The 20,803-nt window shown below is 44.0% G+C and overlaps 1 protein-coding gene across 1 annotated transcript in view; it reads right to left on the reverse strand.

Moving 5' to 3' along the window:
• The window catches only part of MYO1E (myosin IE), a 194,525-nt gene that overhangs the window by 59,712 nt on the left and 114,010 nt on the right, over positions 1-20,803 (reverse strand). The window contains exons 7-15 of the mRNA XM_040969033.1: positions 19,564-19,695; positions 16,998-17,132; positions 15,707-15,839; positions 9,928-10,124; positions 6,592-6,672; positions 6,203-6,289; positions 4,245-4,331; positions 3,037-3,204; positions 2,001-2,086 (exon numbers count right to left, since the gene is read on the reverse strand). Of these exons, the coding sequence (XP_040824967.1) occupies positions 2,001-2,086; positions 3,037-3,204; positions 4,245-4,331; positions 6,203-6,289; positions 6,592-6,672; positions 9,928-10,124; positions 15,707-15,839; positions 16,998-17,132; positions 19,564-19,695 (1,106 nt within the window). The remainder of the gene's footprint in view (positions 1-2,000; positions 2,087-3,036; positions 3,205-4,244; positions 4,332-6,202; positions 6,290-6,591; positions 6,673-9,927; positions 10,125-15,706; positions 15,840-16,997; positions 17,133-19,563; positions 19,696-20,803) is intronic.

Consider the following 20,803-nt stretch of genomic DNA (forward strand, 5'->3'; position numbering starts at 1 on the left):
AGACCCAAGTACTTAAGCCATCACCTGCTGCCTGCTAGGGCATCAACTAGAAGGAATATAAACTTGGGAGTGGTGCCAGAACTCAAACCGCCAACATGCGATATGGCTTCACAACCACCATGCCACATACCGAGTGGCTGGATAATTCTTAGGAGTTGGGACTGGGATCAGGGCAGGAGGACATTCCACATACTGTAATAGCATTGGTGGCATCTGCTCACTAGATGTCAGCAGCATCCTTGTCCCCCCAGACAATTCTTGGACAAACTGCACATTAGTAACCCCAAGCGGGGCAGTCACAAGTCTAATGCTTTCTCCCTGCTACATATATACACACACGAGCAGTTCTAAATAAGCTGCCTGTGTCCCATAGCAGCCTCACCAGCACACAGGGCAGGAACAGTGACTGCCGTTGTCCCCTTAGTGGCTCTGGCATCTAAAGCACAGCCTAGAACCCAGTAGGTATGCAATACTTGCTAACTGGCCACATGAGTAAATGATTCATATAAGCTGGTGATCTGACTTCTAACCCCAAACTCATTTCCTCTTAAATGACTCTCTAGGCATCTTTAAATTTCCAGGAAGTCTCCCCAGCAATCTATTTCTAACAGGACCAGGCATAATTCTAGATTTTTGTAGCCACTGTGTTTACAGAACAATAAGCCATGTTTGTAGAGGTTGACGTGTAAGCAGTGACAGGGCTTGAATGAGGCAGGAGCTGGACAGTTAAGTCTGCACCTGACTACTGTAAATCCCACACTGGCAGATGCCTGAATTTTATGGCAAAGAACAAACAGATGTGATGTGTTCTGAATGATAAGAAAGCCAATGTCGGGCCCGGCGGGGTGGTCTAGCGGCTAAAGTCCTCCCCTTGAACACACCAGGATCCCATAGGGAGTTGGTTCTAATCCTGGCAGCTCCACTTCCTATCCAGCTCCCTGCTTGTGGCCTGGGAAAGCAGTTGAGGATGGCCCAAAGCCTTGGGACCCTGTACCCACGTGGGAGACCTGGAGGAAGTTCCTGGCTCCTAGCTTTGGATTGGCACAGCATGGGCCATTGTGCTCACTTGGGGAGTAAATCATTGGACAGAGATCTTCCTCTTTGTCTCTCCTCCTCTCTGTATATCTAACTTAAAAAAAACTTAAAAATCTTAAAAAAAAAAAAAAAGAAAAGAAGAAAAGAAAGAAAGCCAGTGTCCCCAAAGTGGTGGTATGTGGGCAAGGAAGCACAGAGGTGAGGAGGAGGTTAGGGGAGAGCTCAATGGAGTCGAATGCCTTCAGGACAGGGCTGCAAGGGACCCTGGCTTTGCTTTTGGTGCTGTTAAGCCTTAAGCTTGCTGCAGTTGGTTTAGTTCACTCTGCTGCTAATGGCCCCTTTAGTAAATCAAAAGGGCAGCTCTTCCTTGGAAGCAGCTAGAAAAAATGTTGAGCTCTGAAGGGTTGTGCCACATTGTACTTTGCCTGGCCTGCTCGCATCAACCACGTCTACATTCCCAGGGGCTGAGAAATCTTTGTGGGGAAGAAGGGGAGCAAGGACACAGAGCTGGTTCTGAGAGTGCCAGCCACTTACAAGGGGCTGCCCCCCCCATTCCCTACAGACCAGTTTTTGGGAGGGAGGAGCTCTGGGTCATTCCTCCCCTCAGTCTCTCCCGGAGTTCTTGAACCATTTCTTGAATGTCTCAGGGACTCAAGGGTACCTGCGTAAGCCATCTGTAAAAGCCAAGTCACCACAGCCAATACCTTGGGTGATATTCCCAGGGCAAAATATGATAGAACCCCATCGAGGGGGCCCCTCAAGGAGCAAGGACTTTTAGGGGCAGAAGGGAGAGACCAAGATAGGAAAAAGGAAGTCAGTTTTGAGAACTCCTACTCTACCCAACAGCCTAAAGGATAAGATACTAACGACTCCATAAACTCAATGCTAACGACCGCAGGTTTGTTGTGATATTGGAACTCTCACTGCACGCACAGCCCCTGTCACACAAGGCCAAACACACTTACAGCTCACTGCTCTGCATGAGTTCGATGAGATCCATGAAGAGCACATCACGGTTCCTTTCACAGAAGCCATCCATGTCATAGGATACCTGAGTAGAATGGGAAGAAATATAATTTTATCCCACAATTATGTCACCGGACAACAAAACAAAGGATACTAAGCTGGCCTGGTTTTCCCTGTCAGAATGTGCCCATTTCCAGAGGTAGAATTTGGGATTTCATCAATTGTCACACAAAAGCCGGGGCTGCCTCGGCTGCTGGGGCTACAGATGCTGACACCACCACGCTGGTGAACTCAGAGTGAAACTCCAGCTCTTAAGATCACAGGCCTCTTCTTCAGTGGACCTACAGGGATCTCTAAGCAATGGCAACTTAACTCTTTTCCTACTTTTTAGCTAAGTCAAGAACAAATATGAAGCCCTCCTTGCTCTTTAATAACCCACTGCAAGGAGCCATGGTGTCCAGAAGTTTCGTTTGCCATTCTCCCAGAAGTGGCACCAGAGTTGCTTCAATGTGGCTGGAAATGTATGTTCAGGAACCCTAGTTGACAAGAAGCTGGCTGGGATGAAGGATGAAAATCAATGACTCCCCACAGTTCCCAAGAGCCATGACTTCAACTCGTTTACCTAAGCTCTTCCCCACCACCAACCCTCCAGGCATGCAGGAGCTCAACTTTCATGTGCTTTCTGAGAATCAACCCCAAAATGGAGCTGCTGGTCTTGATGTACACTTCTCATCAGGAAGCAGGGAAGGTAAGTCTGGGACAGCAGCAAGAGGCAACCCCAACAACCTTTCCTTTAGCCACAGTGCATATACCAGGTGAGCTACACTTTGAAAAGATGCTGCAGCATGTACAATCCTTTGCTTTGCCTTTCCAAATACATCAGGTGTCCTAATTGTTGAATGAATAAAATACAGGGAGGCATACAGACAGTGGCAACATTGTCTCCAGGAGGAAACAGACCAGACACCACAATGCAGGTAGGCGTTGATTGAACCTCCCCTTTGCTGTTGAATCCATGCCCCCCTTGGACCACACCTTCCCAGCATAATGGTGAATGATGAAGCCTTGGTTCCAGCTGTTGAAGTGCTCGTGGCTGCCAATTTGCATCTGGAGTTTCTGGAGCAGCGTCTGATCGGCCCCCTCACCCACGGCATGCATGGTGGCACACACATCGTCCAGGATGCTCATGATGCCAGGAGGGTTCTGTGGGGACCAAGAAGGCAAAGCCTCAATCACTGAATGTTCCAAAACACATGGGGCTCATCAGACCCTGCCTCTCAACAAAACAGACTTGAGACACCATTTAAACAAGACACCAGTTAAAACAGTTACACTTTAGACACCATCTTGAAAGTCAGCCTTCCCCTTGAGACAAGCAAGTGAAACAGTCTTACATGGGGAATTATCCTAGATCCAAAAGGGACTCACCACTTGAGTCAGAAGATTTAGAAGTGCACTTTCCAAAAAGCTGCTGAATTGCTGCAAGCTTTTATTGAAAGTCATGCATATAGTTATCTTCTCACTCACTCTTTGTATTAAACTGACTTGAACAATTGCAGAGAAAAATGGAAACATTTTCCTTTAACCCTAATTCATCTTTTGAGGTCCCCCGGTAGCCTGTTATTTCTATAGGCACTTACAATCCCCAACTCTATATTTTCTGCTGTGTACAGTTCTTTTCCCCCAATGGCACTGTTCTATACACAAACATCCTCATGACTTATAAACTGTCATATTTTAATGATTCTATTTCCTTGCTCTGACATGCTACGGCCTTTTAACTGTTCCCAGCTTTTATATTTCATTTCAAAATACAAAGAAACAAAAAGAGAAAGTAAGAAATAGTCCTGTAGACAGCTCTCTCTAAACGCAGTGTGTCCATTATATTTTTTTTCGGGTCATTTCTGAGGACCAAATTTGTATATGTTCCAGGACTGCACTATTACACTAACTTTATGCCTCTTCATACACTATGCCATCATCTTGAGTGATAATCATCTGTTAGAGTTCAGCAACCAATTCCACTTGTCAACTGACATTCTACTCATTCAGGAAATACGGACATGTGAACGAGAGAAAGTTACTGTTCTGTTCTCATACATACATACACAAACTGTAAACATGAACATTTTCTGCAGCTCTGAGTTGTCACTTTGCTTCTTCCAAAAACAACAACAGAGAACAAAAATGTACTTTGCAGCGCACCTGCGATCAGCGAAGAACTACTGCGAAGGAACACTTACCACTTTGTTCTCAATGAGGTCACACACAACTTTGTTATTAAAGTATTCGATGGGTGTCCATCTTATTCCCTCTTGAACATATTCTTCCTGAATGGCAGAAACCAGGAACTCACATAAACCAGCAGGAAACAGAAAACTTGTCTTTCCAACAAGGACTGAAAGTCCAAGTTCTCTTTTTGTGGGAGAGGTGATAAGAGAGGAAGTTTATTCCTCAAAGATCTTTAGGTCTGGTTTGAACCACAGGAACTTGCCACCACGCTGTTGCTTTAATGGCACAATGTAACCTGTAAGTCTAGTTAAAAACAAAGCTCTCAACTTCCTGCAGGACTCAAGTACAGATTGGTGTCTGGGACTCTGAAGGTGAAGACCCCAAACTCAAGATGAATTGCTTATGTAACTTGACAAGCATGATTCCACTGTCACGGTGTGCTTGCTCCCCAGCTTTGCTTTGCTACCTTCCTTTTCTTTCTTGCATATGATGGACTGTCTCAGGGCTCAGGATTCCATCCTTGTTTTTCTCAATCCTTTTTCTCTGACTGATTTCAATCAACCTCAGGGCTTTCAAATACCACAGGATAGATTAATGACTCCCAGTGCTTTCCTCTTGTCTAGACCTCGTAACTGAGTCACTCAATGTATAATTCATCTATTGGAATCTCCAAGTATATACTTGGCTTCCCAAAACTCAACATATTTAGGAATTGACTTTCACTTGCTAATTAGTCAGGAGGCAGAGAGGCACACACACACAAAGAGAGAGAACACTCTCATTTGCTAGGTCACTCCCCAAATGACTGAGCCAGGCATCAGGAACTCAATCTGGTTCTCTCCCAGACAGAGATATATCTTCCATCTGCTGATTTACTCCCCAGATGGCTACAATGGAGCTAACAGCTTCTTCCTGGACTCTCATATGGGTACAGGGGACCAAGCCTTGGGTGACCCTCTGCTGCTTTTCTAAGCCATCCCAAGCTGGATGGGAAGTGAAGCAGCTAGGAATCAAACCAGCCCTCATTTCGGAGGCCAGTGTTGCAGCTGATGGTTTAATCTGCTACACTTTGGTGCCCATCCCCACTGGTGTTTCTTAAGCAAAGGCATGAAGGTTTCTGTAAGTATGTCTTTGGCATGTGTATTAGGTAGAATACTGTAACCCCAAATTTCAGGCCCACTCAGAACCTTGGAATATGAGGTTTGGAAATAGGGTCCTTGTGGATAAAGTGCTTTAAGAATCTCATGATGAAACCATTCTGTGTTGCCAGCGATTCCTAACTCCCAAGATTGGTATCTTTAATAAAGAGGAGATGTGGAGAACCAGCAAGAGGCCTTGGGAGGGCAGAGGCAGGAATGGTAACTCCTTTGTTCCACATCATGGGATGCTAAGAGCCAGCAGAAATCAGCAGCACAACGATCCTCCCCTGGAGACTTAGTGGGGAGTGTGGTCCTGAGGACACCTGACTGCTCACTCTCAGTTCCAGAACCGAGAGAGCAGACATCCCTGTTGCAAGTCACCCATTTGTGAAATTCATCATGTCAACCCTGGCAATCCAAAACAGACTCAGGAATAGAAGGGTTGAATTTGTAGCGGCAGTTTGGGAACAGAGCAAATCAGAGGAAAGAAAGATTTCCTTTGGGACATGTTAATGCACAGACAACGGGGGCTGGAACTAGGCTCCTATTTTCCTTGTGGTCAGTGAGTCAGCATGTAGTAAAAACAGCCAGTCACAAGTTCAACTTCACAGCATCACTTTCTTAAAGGAGAAAAAAAATGCAGCAGATGGCATTTATCTTCCAAAGACTAAAATACCATGATGACATATGGTTTTTCTGCCTGACTTTATTAGGTACAGCTCTTAATAGGAGGCTGAAATCTTCATCTCTTATCACAGGGAAGGAATCCAGACCCTTCAAAACAAAACAACTTAGAAATAGGATGGGGCACAGGAAGAGGGTCTGCTTACCTGTTCTGCCTTTAATGTCAATTCAATAAAAATCTGTTGGAGTTTCTCATTAACGAAATTGATGCAAAACTGTTCAAAGCCATTTTTCTGAAATAGAAAAAAAGTCACATCATGATTTTGCAAAAACATTTTGAAATCATTCTTGAGCGATTCCGTGAGATAATGCTATGTGAAGCAGTTTAGCGGAAATGTTGGCTGCATCAATAGAAAGAAGCACAGTTTATATTTAGGAGAAACTAATTTAGTAAAGGTACATGAAGAACTCACAAAGGCAAAAATGAGCCACAGTGTTTTTCTTTTTTTAAAATGTTGTCTAAAATTATTTCTTATAGGCCATATAAAATACATCATTCCCCTTCGATCTTCAATTTTTTTCAGACTGGCCTTACCTGGAATATTTCAAAGCCATAGATGTCCAGCACACCAATGTTGTATTCTTCATGGTCCTTCTGCATGGCTTTGTTGATGGACTAGGAGAAAGCAGAGAGCACGACCATCAGCTCTGTTCTATTCATCTCGAAAGTGGGCTGAGTGGGGGCGGGGAAGGGAAGCCCCACTCTACCCAGCAAGCAGCACTGCCACGTGGAACGGAGGACAACAGAAAGAAGGGAGATGTGCAGATTTCCCAGGGTCTCGGTATCAAGTCAGATGCTTTGGAAAACCCAGAGAACTACCATGAAAAGGGGAAAGTGTTTGCTTAATGATGAAAAATAATGATTTGTAGCTGAGTAAGCTTTCCTCAGCAAATATTGAGAGTCAAAATAAAACATTATCTGGGATGATGGAAGACCAAATATTAGGAAATCTGGAAATCTCTCTCTTCCGTTTTCCTCCATTCAGCAGTCATTGAATGATCACATAATACAACATGCTGGAGATGCCAAGGACAAGACGGTTCCTGTTGTTGCCAGGAGCTTACAGACAGGGGGAGGTGTCTACGGGCCATGACAGTAACCACTTAAGCACTGAGAACAAACAGTTCACATGTATTTAACCTTCAGCTTTACCTCTCCTTGTGTCATTTCACTTAATCCCTATGACAATTCTCATAATGGTAGTGATAAAATGATTATCCCCATTTTCTAGATGGGCACACCAAGGCTTGTCTGTGAGTGCACCGCACAAGAAGCAGAGCCTGGGATTAAGTTAAAGGATAATGCCTAAATCTTGTTCTTGATCACAGTGAGAAGGGGTCATGCAATTGAATGAAACAGAATTAATGACAGCAGGGGAAGTGAGGGAAGAAAAAGTTAGTGAGGGAGCAACACTCCTACAGATGGTGAATACCTGGAGATTAAAGTACCAGAAATGATTTCCAGGCAAAGAAAATAAAGACTCATGTGGTGAGCTAACGGGGTCATGACATAGAACACTTAGCCCAGTGCCTAGTACAAAGTCTGTGTCCCGGAAACACCAGCTCAAATCAGTGTCACTTACATGGGCATTCATCCACTTTTACCACAGAAAAGTGGAAGGATGACAGGAAGGAAGGAAGGTGGGAAGCCCAGCACTGGAAGGCACCCTGAACAAAGAGACAAGAGATGTGGGTTCCAGTGCTACGTAAGTTCTGCACCACACTCTTGCTGAATGGCCTTGGGTAGATCTGCCAACACTCAGGCCTGAGAGTCCCTTCCTAGTAAAACGAAGGATCCCAACAAGCTAAACACTTGACATTTGTTTGGTATGTCCTTGACCTTCCAAGTTATATGTTTCAGATAGTAAACAGCCACAAGAAGTACAAAGAAAAGCTATTCTCCCTGCCCTGCTCTACCACAAGTCACTAGACCATACGTCCTGTAGGTATTACGGCCTGGATTCAATCATAGGCTCCTTGGACCTCATGACCCTACTACTACTGTCCCAGGACCAGGGTCATGTAGGGTTCCTTCCAGTTGGAATATATGAAAGTCAAAGTGGGCAGAGCAGCCAGGAATCCAGCTGCTCCCATATCTATCGCCTAGATGAGCATGCGGCAAATTCTTTAACCTCTCCGTGCCTTACTTTATCTGTGAAGCAGAGATGATAATATCCAAGTTAAAAGATTCTTGTTAGAATTAAGTGAGGTTCCCCACCAATAAAATAGAACAAGCGATACATGTTTGGCTCTTCATGTCTTCAGGGTCTGTACCCACCAATTCACCTGACCCTGACTGAAAAGATTCAAAACACAAAAAATACTAAAAGGCATCTGCCTCAAATATGCACAGACATAGTTTCCTTGTCATTATTCCCTAACAATACAGTGCAACAACGTCCTACAAAGGATTTTCATTCTATTAGGCTTCAAAAGCAGTCTAGAGGTGATCTCAAGTACGAGAGGAGGCACACAAGTTACAATCAAATCTTACATCGTTAAAAAGATGTATTTATCTATTCCTTCTATTTAATATGAAGTGCAGAGAAAGAAAATGTGCTCCTTATCTATTAGTTCACTCTCCATACGTCCACAACAGCGAGGGCTGGGACAGTTCAAGGCCAAGGGTTGGGTCACCTGTGTGAGTGGTAGGGATCAAACCACTAACGCCATCACCTGCTACCTCCCAGGGTGTGCATTAACCGAAGCTAGATTCAGGACCTGTGCCAGGACTTGAATCCAGGCACTCCAATATGGAAACCAGGAGGTCCACATCATGATTATATATATTTAGATATCATATATATATGTATGCCGTAACCAGAAATGCCTTTTGAAAGCTTAAAAATATATCCAAATATCTTGGAAAGAGAGACTCTCAGAGCAGGTGACTAACCTAGTGGGTGAGACACCCACATGTCACCCAACAGGTGCCTGGGTTTGATTCTTGCCTCCAGCCATGGAGTCTAGAGGAGACAGGGGTGATGGCTCAAGAAAATGGGTTCTTGCCACTCAGGTTAGAAACCTGGACTGAGATCCTGGTTTCCAATTCTGGTCCTGGGCCCAAAACACAGGCAGTTGGGGGAATAAGCCAACAGACAGGAGCTTCATAGAGAAATCTCTCTCTGCTATCTGTCTCTCTTTGCCTCTCAGATCAATAAGGTGGAGCCTAAAAGAAAACATGGTAGTGTGACTACTCGAGTCCAAGTTTAGAGCATGAAAAACCTGTGGCTTCTTGTTTTGCCCTCTGTCTGAGCTCACTCTGGGGAAAGTCAATGGCCATACTGTGAGGAGACTCAAGCAGCCCAAAGGACATTCCCACGGGAGAGAAACCAAGATCTGCTGCAGGCAGTCATGTGAAGGGTCGCCTCATGACCGCATCCTCCAAGCCATGGGCCAGGCTTCAGAGGGCTTCAAGTCCAGGTGACACCTTGATTTTGATCTTGCCCTTGAGTCAGAACCACCAAGCTAAGCCTGACACACAGATACTGAGAAAATAAACTCTTACTGCTTCAAACCACTAAGTTTTGGGTTACATCTGACAAATACAATATTCATCAATCTTCAGCCTCAAAGTCACGAGAAGCCCTCATCCATGAGTCTCTTCATTTTTGTTTCCTAGCCCCAATGTCACTAAACTTTTTTTTATAGAAGAAACTGTTAGCATTTTAGGTTTAGCTTAAGTGCCTTAATAAACCATTCTAGCAGGAAAAAGGGAATGCAGTGTTCCTGGAAAAAGAGGATAAAAAAGCTGAGCAATAAGGTTATAGCTTAAAGGAATGAACTAAAACATTAAACCAGAAACCCTTAGCAGTTTTCCTCTCCATAGGAAAAACACAATGTATTGTCCGAATCAACCCAAGATACTTACATCGACCAGGAAATCAAAGACCCGGGCGTGCAGTGCCTTGGCAAGGGCATCCCTGGTATAGCAGGCCTGCTCCACATTGAGGGTCACGTGGATGGACTCGGACTTGCCTCCCCACTTGCTGTCCATTTGCCTGCTGGTTAGCTTTTCTTTTAACCGGTCCTGGTTTATCCCCAGTAGATATGCAGGAAAAGCCAAAACTACAGAACACAGAATAAAGCAGGTTTATCTTTCAGAGTTGCAACAATTCATCTCACGGACACCTGGAGGCACTGGTGTGCCTATGAATACACATTGAGCACCAACATGAGCCCTAAGAAACACTCCAGGGAGGACTGCTTATCAGCATTCCCATATGCATGCATCAACTCTGTTTTTCTCCAGTTATTCTACAAGCTGAATCAATTACTATGACAGACTTTAATGATACCAATCAATGCTCCAAGAAGGCAGAGCAAATCAATGCTCCTAACTGAGATCATAGTTAGACAGTTCCTCACGTTTGCAGCAAGACATCTCGGAAGAAATTCCACCAAGAACTATCTCTTTGGCTTCAAAAACTGTTTTCTTCCTTTTTTTTTTGGTTCGATGCTTTCACAGCATCAGCTTCGAAGTGCTTGATATCACTGAACTACTAATTACAGTCAACCATGTATTTTTGTCAGATACTTACCACATGCAGGGTTACTAACAAAAGAAACGATACAAAATACGCCAGAAATCTTGCAATCTATACAAGACAAAGATGGTTTAACAAATAAAGGACTCTCCTAAAAGCTGAATATATAACAGAAACAGAAAAAGTTCTAGAAGAATTTCTAACAGGGAAATATTACAATTTGGTAATAGTTAAGGAAATTATGAGATTTGGGCTGGACCTACGAGAGCGAAAAGGATCTGCAGGGCTGCAGAAGGGTGATGTGCTGTGCCGAACAGAGGCGGCAGGAGAGAGGCTCGGCTGGGGCATGACAATCATGGACCACAGAGGAAAGTTCAGACTAGAACCTCAGGAAGGATTTGGACATGGAAGGTCTTCGAAGGAAATACTTGAGCTGGAGGCAAAAGAGGGCCCAAGTAACCCCCAGAGAAGGGCAGAACAAAATACCCACCATAGAGAGTCTTCAATCAGGAGACACTGCCATGTTGGTTTAGTGTGCACAGTATGGTTAGAGGGACGGAGACTACCAGTGTTCCTCTTACTATGGCACATACAAACCACACTGCTACATGGAAGAAACACCTACATACTCTTGGGGTAGAAATTAGAATCCTTCCCCAGGTCCACAACCTGAAAGAAGGCTCAGATCATTTTCAACACGAATGAACTGCTGGCAAGTGAAAAATATGAATTTTGACAGAAATCTATCTTTTCTACACAGAGCTTGATCAGAATTCTCGGATAAGAGGATCTTGTTCAAGACCTTGCTCTAATGCTCTCAAGTCACATGCCTCCCAATAAGGGATTATCTGTTTGAATTTCACAGATGGTGTTAGAACGTAACAGGCCGACATTTCTCAGTGTATATGTTCCAAAGAGATTAAATCAGTAAACACATTTTGAAGACATATAATGCTAGAACAAGGTAATTATCATCTCTAAGTATCACACAGAAATGTTTAGACTTATAGAAGGTTTCTTTTATGCAGGACATGTGTACAAAATCAGAAGCATTGATTTGCCAATGGCCATTTCCTTTCCTTTAGATTTAATGGAATCACATCTAGTAATCTGGATGTGTCTTCCTCTGAACCAAAAATTTCTTAGCTCAGAAAAAAAAGACAGATGGTGCCCATAAATCAGACTGGATACACAAAAGGATGTGGTGGGAATCAAGAGACATTTACTAGTGGCCACGTGGTGTAGCAGTGAAGATGTCGCATCCCAAATCCAAGTGCCTGGGTTCAAAACTCCAGACCTGCTTGCAAATCAAGCTTCTCACTAATGTGCACCCTGGAGGTCACTAGGTCATGGCCCAAGCACCCATAGGGGAGACCTGGATTGAGTTCCAGGTTCCTAACACTGGCCTGGTCCAGTCATAGTTGTAGGGAGAATCTGGAAAATGAACCAGTAAATGAGAGTTTTTTTTCTCTGTGACTGTGTCCCTTTGTCTTTCACATAAATAAGCCATCTTCCCTTAGAGAAACATTTACTGAAGTATCCAACGTGTAAGCAGCCTGCACTCGGGGGTCACTGTCATGCAGATTATTGCCGTGACTGGGGAGGGCATAGCTCACTCGACACACTGCACATGGTTATCAACTGATTAGGCCAAGGTGCCTCTTTGTTCATGGGAACAGCAAATATATCTATAAAATGAATAATTAGCCCCAGTCATACTAAAATGGAGATATAGTTTATTTGGTAAAAGTATGTTTGCGTCACTATCTGTGTGATCTTAATGAGATGAAGTTGAAAGCCTCTGAGATGGGAGGAACAAGCAAGGACATGTGCCATCTCTGGTACCTCTACAGCACAAGAGAACATGAAGGAAAGGCTGCAGGCTCGAGAAAAAAGGCACCAGATCAGACCCAGAATGAGTGCCACAAGCCTAGCGCAACAGCAAACAATCTCCAAGAAGGAGCACCATACTTGGCATGGTGACAACCCAGGCTGGCTTTTTTTTCTTAAACTGCAGCTTTTACGGCTTTTTTTTTTTTTTATTTCCAGTGACTACCTTGTTGCTGAAATGATATGGCTGCTTATATTGACCTCCTCCAGGCTGTAAAATTTCCATGATGGCATGAGTGAGAATGGAGGATCAGAGAAGCCCAAGTGTGGGGGCGGGGGGGGGGGAAGCACTGATTAAATATTAAAACATCTATGTAACAGTGGTAAGGTTAATGAGAGTCAGCTGAAACATACAAGAACCTGTTTTTTCTAAAATCATCATTTATAAATAATGAAGATTTCTCTTACTGCATAAGGTAAAGTTGGACTGAACTTTCCATCTAAAGCTTAACTATGGGGTAGGTGCTTAGCCTAGCAGTTAGGACGCCAGGCCAATGTTGCTGTACTTGGCTTCAATAGCTTCTTGTGATTCCCGACTCCAGCTTCCCAATAACGTGACTCCTGGGAGACAGAAGTGATGTCTCAAGTAATAAGATCTGTGCCACCTGCTTGGGAGACCTGAATTAAGTTCCTCTCTCCAGCCTTAGCCCTATCCTAGCCAACTCAGCCATCTGGGGAGCAGGCTAGCAGATTTTCTCTTCTCTCTCTCTCTCTCTGTTACTCAAAAGTTTTAAATACAAAAATCTACACTTTAAGGAGAAAGAAAAAGCAAAAAGATAACAAACTCCATATTTATATGTTTAAAGGAACTAGCAAGAATAAATGAGTGTGATGTGAATGTCTTTCGTATTGGGTACAGTCACTTGTAGTTTTGTTATTGAAGTATTCATTTTTGTTTTTTTTTCATTCAACAAAACCTTAGGTAAATTTGGTATTTACTATTTCTCCAGTAAAGCCTGTTTTCAGAAGTATGTCATCTTACTTCCTTGATGTGAACAGGCTCACATACGCCTGCCGTAAGGTTTGCATTCTTTGAAGGAATTTTATTATCTTCACTGCTCTCACAACTTTTTTTTTAATAACAGCTAGACGAAGCCACATTTTTAAAAAAATTACAAAAACACAGGCTAGTATTTCCGTCTACATATTTAGTCCATGAATAGACAACCTTTGCGAGCATGCTGCCAGTGTTGGCTCAGGAGGGTGGAAGCAGGATCTCAGGAACCACCTACCTGTCCAGCAGCCAATCAAGTGTAGCCAAGCAATGGAATGCTACAGAGGGCGAAGCAGAACTGGTGTGGTGGTATAGGAAGGACAGTCACTGCCCACAAAGCCAGCATTACATGTGGGTCTTGCTCATGCCTTGCCTGCTCCACTTCCCATCCAATTCTTAGCTAATGGCCTGCGAAAAGCAGAAGGACATGATGGCCCAAGTATCTGGGCCCCTACCACCCACGTGAGAGACCTGCAAGAAGCTCTGGGTCTCTGGATATGTCCGGGCTCCATGCCAGTCATCGTGGCCAGCTGGGGAGCAAACCAACAGAGAGATCTCTTACACATTCGTCCCTCTGTACCTCTGACGTTCAAATAATTAAGTATATCTTTTTGTTTCTATCTCAACAAAGATGAAGCTCCTTATGAATTCTCATCAAGTAATTTTCAGGATAAAATGCTAAGTGAAAAAGCAATCACAGACTATTGTGTTAGGAGCATCATCATCATTCCACAGTGGGAAAGAACAGATGTGTGCAGCTCCCTCCCTACCAGGGGAACACAAGAGGTTGGGAACCTTGGTTACACCCAGGGAGGGGATCTAGCTGATTGGGAAGAGGATAGATGGGAAGGCGTTCAGTGTACTCTCTGAGCCATGTCAATATATCAATCCAATGGACAAAAACAAACAAACAGAAGAAAATTACAAAGATGGGCTCACATAGCTTTATAGATCTTTTTCGTTTCAAGCATGACTTTTTCTGATCTCCATCCTTCTGCTACCTCCACTTAAAGAAATTTCAGACAGTTGCCAATCCTGAGCCTTACTCATTTGGTTCAAGAGGGTAGTAACTCCAGATATCAATGTGCAGTGAAAAGATTCTTTGGCTTAAATAGCCAGGGAGAAGTTTTCTGCTTCAGTATCATGAATTTGTTCTTAAGCATAAAGACACAGTAAATGATTTTATGCTACCCAAGAAGGGTAGAGAAACTCAGTTTGTTTTCACAGAAGCTACCAACAAAGTGATCCTACAAGACATATAGAAACCTGGTCACCATTGGGTTACGCTTAATGACTTCATGGATGCCTGTGGATTTATTATGTTCTACCCCATTACCTGGCAAACACAATTGGTCTTTATCACCAAGACATCAGAAGTTAGGAGAACTTCCCCATTTTATCAGAAAAGAAAATAGAAACATGAAAAAGAACCTTATTTGGAATGGAAATACCCCAAATGCCTTGTCAGCAATGAGTGGGATACTATTTATTACTAAGTATCTAAATTTATCATCCTGGGAGAATGCTGAGAAAGGAAGAAATGTCTTCCTGGGTGGTTGAAGGACGCGTGGGTTGTGAGAACAACCGAGGAAGCCATCTGATGCCCAAGAGGCTGAAGTCATGTGCCCTGGTATTTGTGGTAGGCTGTGGACACTTGGAACCAACATCTCTCAGCAAGGAAGGACTCCTATTTCTCCTCCAACAGTAAAAACGGTCCTCGTCTCTGACTGCTAAGATGTGATCTTTAAAGACATTATCAGAAATATCAACAAAGCAATCAATGTCAATTTTTTTCCTCAGTTCAGAAATCCAACTTAATCCAAACTAAGGGTAAACTGAGCCTATAACTATTCCATATTTATACTTTACAAGTCTTTTAGGTAAATATAGATTGTAAAGATCAGGTACAAAAAGACTTTCACTATGTGGATATTTTTTTCTGTTACTGTCATGATTCTAATCTTCATTAAGAATTGTCATCTTGCCTTTAAACCTAGAGGAAAGATTCTGCCAGACTTCCCCAAAGTTAATGACATAATGGAATCATTTCACCGATGATGTACTGTGTGGGAGATAGATGGTGGTGGTGAGCAGGTGCACAAAGACATTCCAGTCTTTCAGGAGGCCAATCTGATCTGCTACCACACGATGCCTAAGAGTTCTCATCTCTTCCTAATACATTGTGCTGTGAAGTCTTAACAAAGGAATGTGTTGGGTTGCTTCCATCAGGAGCTGACCACCCATCTCCCCACCCACGACCACGTGCCAGAGCTACTCACACTCTTCACTCTCCACTGCGGCGTAGTTGCCTACTTCTTTGAAGCTGATGTTGCCCAGATGGAGCACTCCAGCCACTATCTGCAACACCAGGGTCTGCTCTTCCGCAAAGATCCCGATCACATTCATGGCGTGCTGCGTGAGCAAACAAGAAAGAGCCAGACAAGCTGATCACTGGCATTACTGGCAGAGAATAAAGAAAACAGAGGATTGGTTGAGTTGTGCAATGATGTGGTTTAACATGTGATGGCAATGCCAAGTCCCCAGCCTGCAGGAATAAAAGCAGGAGAATCCAGCAGGAAACACGTGCATAGAATGGGGAGTTGCCAAGGCTGCCAGGCTGTCCCTCATCCTGTGCTGTGTTCTCACTGTACTTCCTTCTTACAAGGTCACTGCCATCCCCTCTCCAGCTTCTGCAAGTAGATTCAAGAAATCTTTCCTTACACGGAAGGGGAGAACGGACTGCACTTTGCAAGTAGCTCATGATTAAAAATCCTGGGAAATGAAACACAAGTATCGTCAAGAAATCTGATGTCAGGGCCTGTGCTGTGGTGTAACAGGCAAAGCTGTCCCCTGCCATGCTGGAGTCTCCACTGCTCTCTTTCCAACAGAATTCCCTGCGAATGCATCTGGGAAAGCAGCGAAGATGCTCAAGTGCTCTGCACCCCTATGGAAGACAACACCTGCCTTCTGGGTTCAGCTGCGCCATTGAACCCATTTGGAGAGTGAACCAGTGGATGGAAAAACTCTGTCACTTTCTCTGTGTAACCCTGACTTTTACATAAATACATCAGCGAAAGGTCAGCTCTAAGCCAGGGCCTTCCCTCAGGCTAAGGACTGAGTTCCTGGTCCCCTGCTTTGGCCTGGCCAACCCGGGCTCCTGCAGGTATTCAGAGAGTGGGCTAGAAGATGAGATTCCCAGGCCCTTTCTGTTCTCTGCCTTTCAAGTAAATTCAAACAAATCAGAAAAGAAACAAAGGAGGGAAAAAAAATTAAAGGTGCTTCAAAATTTCTGAAACTCATTCATTTTCACTTAAAAACATTTTTTTCACTTACTTTAACAGCAGAGGGACACACAGAGATCTTCTACTCACTGCTTCACTCTCCCAATACCTGTCACAGTCAGGAAACTAGGACTCCATGGGGGTTTCCCACATGTACACTGGAGCCATTGTTTATTGCCTCTCGTTAGCAGGAAGCTGCGACTGGAAGCAGAGCTGAGCCTTGAACCCAGCCATTCCAATATGAAGCAAGGGCATCCAGGATGGCAGCCTGGCCCTCCCCAGCACTTACCAGAGTTTCCTGGAACTCACGCCGGTCGTCGATGTCGTCAACCTTGTAGGAGCCGGAGAGGCTCAGGTAGTAGTAGTAGTCCATGCTGGTGATGCCCAGGCTGTGCTTCTGCTCTGCCGAGGCGCCCTCAATGAGCTGCAGCCAAACGCCACGGGACATGCCATGATGGGACCACAGAAGAACCCAGAGTCACCTCTTGGTTCCTGACGCCACCCTCAACCAGCCCAGCTTAGAACCCCTGCTTTCTAAACTTAGAACGGCCCCAGTCTCCACAGTATGTCCTATGCATTGTGGCCTCGAATCTTTTATACCCATTCTGATGGCTAACTTGAATGAGATTGGCAAGAGCTGATGGCCTCCCCCTGCCCAAGGAGAGCCAACTGTACTCCCCACACCTGGGAGCCCTTGGACAGATGAAAGCAAAACAGATAATCAACTTAGCCCCTGTCCAGTTTGGATGGCTGTATCAAGTCAAGAGCTGGCTCCCCGGTACTTCTCACTACAGCATTTACATTAGAAAAAAGCTGTAGGCACCCCCTTCAGTATTCCAAAACCTCCTGCCAAACTGTCCCTGAAATGTTTGTTCCAGTTCTGATGTCTGGGGAGGACCCTCTACTAAAGGGTTCCAAGGAGGATGTGCTGGGGCATGTTAAGCCATCTGCTCAGAAAGAAAATAATTGATGTGTAATACTTATCAATAGTTTAGAACTACTCCTATTGATGGATTTCTAGCTCTCAAAGACCAACCACAGAAGAAGAGGTGGGAAGACAAGGGCACAGCCCGTGACCCAGCTCCAGCACATCGTGGTGCTAAAAGCGATGCAGCTCTTTCCCACAGCTACATCCCAGAGGCTAAATTCACCTGTCCATGCTTGCTCTCCTGGTCTGTGAGCATTTGCTGCTGCTTCTTATTTCCCATGGCCTCCTCTGACACCTGGAGGACCTGGGTCTCTGGATTTGTGTCTGACTCCCACACTGTGGCTGTCACTGACTCCTTTACTGCCTCGTTGTCCTCAAGGTGCAGACAGCCCCCATGTCCAGTGTGGGCTGGGCTTTTCTCTCCGCACCGCAACAGGAGTCCCACTGATTTCAGAACCCTAACTATTACATTTAGGGCAGAACCCAGACTCCCTGAGTTAGTGGGGTTCCCAGCCCCTCTTCGGGTGCTTTCCTAGGGGGAAAGGGCTTCTGGAAGTGGACAGGCTTGTGTTTACTGAAAGGGTTCTTGCTTCCATTACGTACTTGTAGCAGTGCTCAATACATACTGGACTGTGTGTGCGATACACAGAACCATTCATCTGTGCACGTGGCTCTGATTAGTGCAATTAAAAGCACGGTTTAGATCACACAAGCTTTTGATCATTGATGTATTTTTTTGAACCGAAAGATGCCAACTAAATGAATTATTTGCTATCACTGACGGTGTCACTGAAATCAAAGACTGAATGAGAGCTGTGTCGCAGCTCAATTTCCTTCTAATCTTCAAATTAAACTCAAAACAAAACGTAAATTTAAGCAGTTACCAGGCCTTCCTTCAAAGGCAGTCTACAACAGATCCCTAATCCATAAAATATTAGCAAGGAAATTAAAATATAAGCAATTTGGTGATGGCATCGTCCTGATTTTTGTATGTTCAAGAATATATATATATATTTTTAATTTTTACTGGAAGGTCAGACTTAGAGAAGTAAAGACAGAAAATTTTCCGTACATTTATTTACTCCCTAGTGGCAAGGGTCTCAAGGCTTTGGGCTGTCTCAAGACCCCTCCCAGGGTCTCAAGACTTTGGGCTGTCCTCGACTGCTTTCCCAGGCAACAACCAGAGAGCTGGATGGGAAGCGGGGCAGCTGGGATCCCAGCACATGCAAAGTGAGGACTTTAGCCACTAGGCTACCACACTGGGCCCATTCGTGAACCTTTTAAAAAAGCGGTTGAATCAGATGATTGCTGAAGGCCCGAAGCCTGATTTAAAAGCATCTGGCTCATAATTTTAGTCCCAGATTCTCCAGGGCTCCTGAGGGTCTCAGCTGAAACCTTCTGATGGGTAAGGATCCTAAGGCTGGGGCATTCAGCTTAACGGTTCAGAAATCTGCCTCATATACTGGATCACCTACATTTGAGTCTTAGCTCCTCCTTCTGACTCCAACTTAGTGGATTAGTGGCTCTCTCCCCACAAAGCTTTGGTTCTGGTCACCTGCCTCCCCTAGCCATTCTCCCTTCACCCTACACCAAAGGCCCTGACCGTGTGACATGTCTCTTTATCATCCAGGCCAAATATCTCCAGGTGAATTCCCTCTTGGCAAAAAAATCAAACACTCCTACTTTTGTTTAGAAATGATTTCAACACTTTCTGGATTATTTTAACTCTTGGAATTTTGTCTTGCTGCTGCAATACGAATCCATTCTGCTCAAGTGTAGGTACAGTCTCATGATTTCTGTGCGTGGTAGTTTATATATATACAACAATGAATCCTTGGCTCCCCAAACTATGATCTCTAAGAAGAAAAACCGTCTTCTTCATGTAGAGAAGGAATAGGAAGTGAGAGAGAAAATCATAAAAGAATACCTGGTAAAAGATGTGAAAACTCCGCTCTCCAGGATTCCTCATCACCACCCTAGATTTTTCCAGAAGGAAGTTGGAGATTTTTCCACCATCTGGCTCCCCACCTGGACTGAACTGGATTTCAAAGTATTTTCCCTGCAAAAAAGTGAGGGATTTCCTTCAATGGTTAGCAAACATAAACATGATGTTCCAAACAAGCCTGGAGAACAGTATATAATACAAGGAAATTTGTTAATGAAAGACACATTCGGCACCACTCCTGGCTCGGGACTAGACTTCCTCACCTTTTCCTATCACACAATGACATGGGCTTTTGTCCAGTCACATTCCCATATTGAAAGAGAATCTAGGTTCCAGCTTGCCTAAATAAGGATATGGTATATTCCTTTTCCATTTTTCACCAAGTAGGCGCTGGTCTACCCAATTATAAGATGTAAAGAAACTGGCAGAACAATCCCCCGGTGTCTTCATCTAACAAGAAAAAAGTTTCTTTTGGTGGAAGTCTGTGTCCTCTCTGGTAGACTCCACGTCACAAAACTCTGAACAAGCCAATTCCTGTGGCCTCTGGGGCATCAAAAACGCCTCCCTGAAATACAAACACTGTACAAAGCCCACATCATTCAATTTTAATAAACCCAGCCCCGCTTTCAAGACAAACAGCAGGCATGTGTGTATCATGCTTACATACGAAATGAATATGGAAAAACTGTTAAAAATGGAAAACTGAAAGTATGCTCATTGAACTCTATTTTCCAGTATTATCTGATTTTTCTTTGTAAGATTTACTTATTTTTATTGGAAAGTCAGATTTACAGAGAGAAGGAGAGACAGAGAACAATCTCCTGTCTGCAGGTTCACTCCTCAGTGGAGCAGCAATGGCTGGAGCTGAGCCCATCCAAAGCCAGGAGCTTCTGAGCCTCCCTCGAGAATACAGGGTTTCAAGCTCTGATCCATTGACATCTTCACCAAGTTCTACATGATAAGCGCATTTTAAAACAAAAAACAGGGCATTATAAGTATCGCCCTGTAATCATGTTTAAAAACCTGAATAATTTATTATTCACATTTAAAAAGTAACTATGAGGGCACTTTAAAAAGTCTATGGAAGTAGAATTAAAATAAGTTTATTTTGGTACAAAAATTTTTTCAAAACCATGCAGCGTTTTTTTTTTTCATAATACACATTATGATGCCCCTAAGCACAGTACAAAAGTTGGATAATTTATCCTGTAAGTATTAATGG

Source organism: Ochotona curzoniae, unplaced genomic scaffold (genome assembly GCF_017591425.1).
Source record: "Ochotona curzoniae isolate NIBS_2020 unplaced genomic scaffold, NIBS_Ocur_1.0 scaffold_4701, whole genome shotgun sequence".
In the NCBI taxonomy this organism is placed as follows: Eukaryota; Metazoa; Chordata; class Mammalia; order Lagomorpha; family Ochotonidae; genus Ochotona; species Ochotona curzoniae.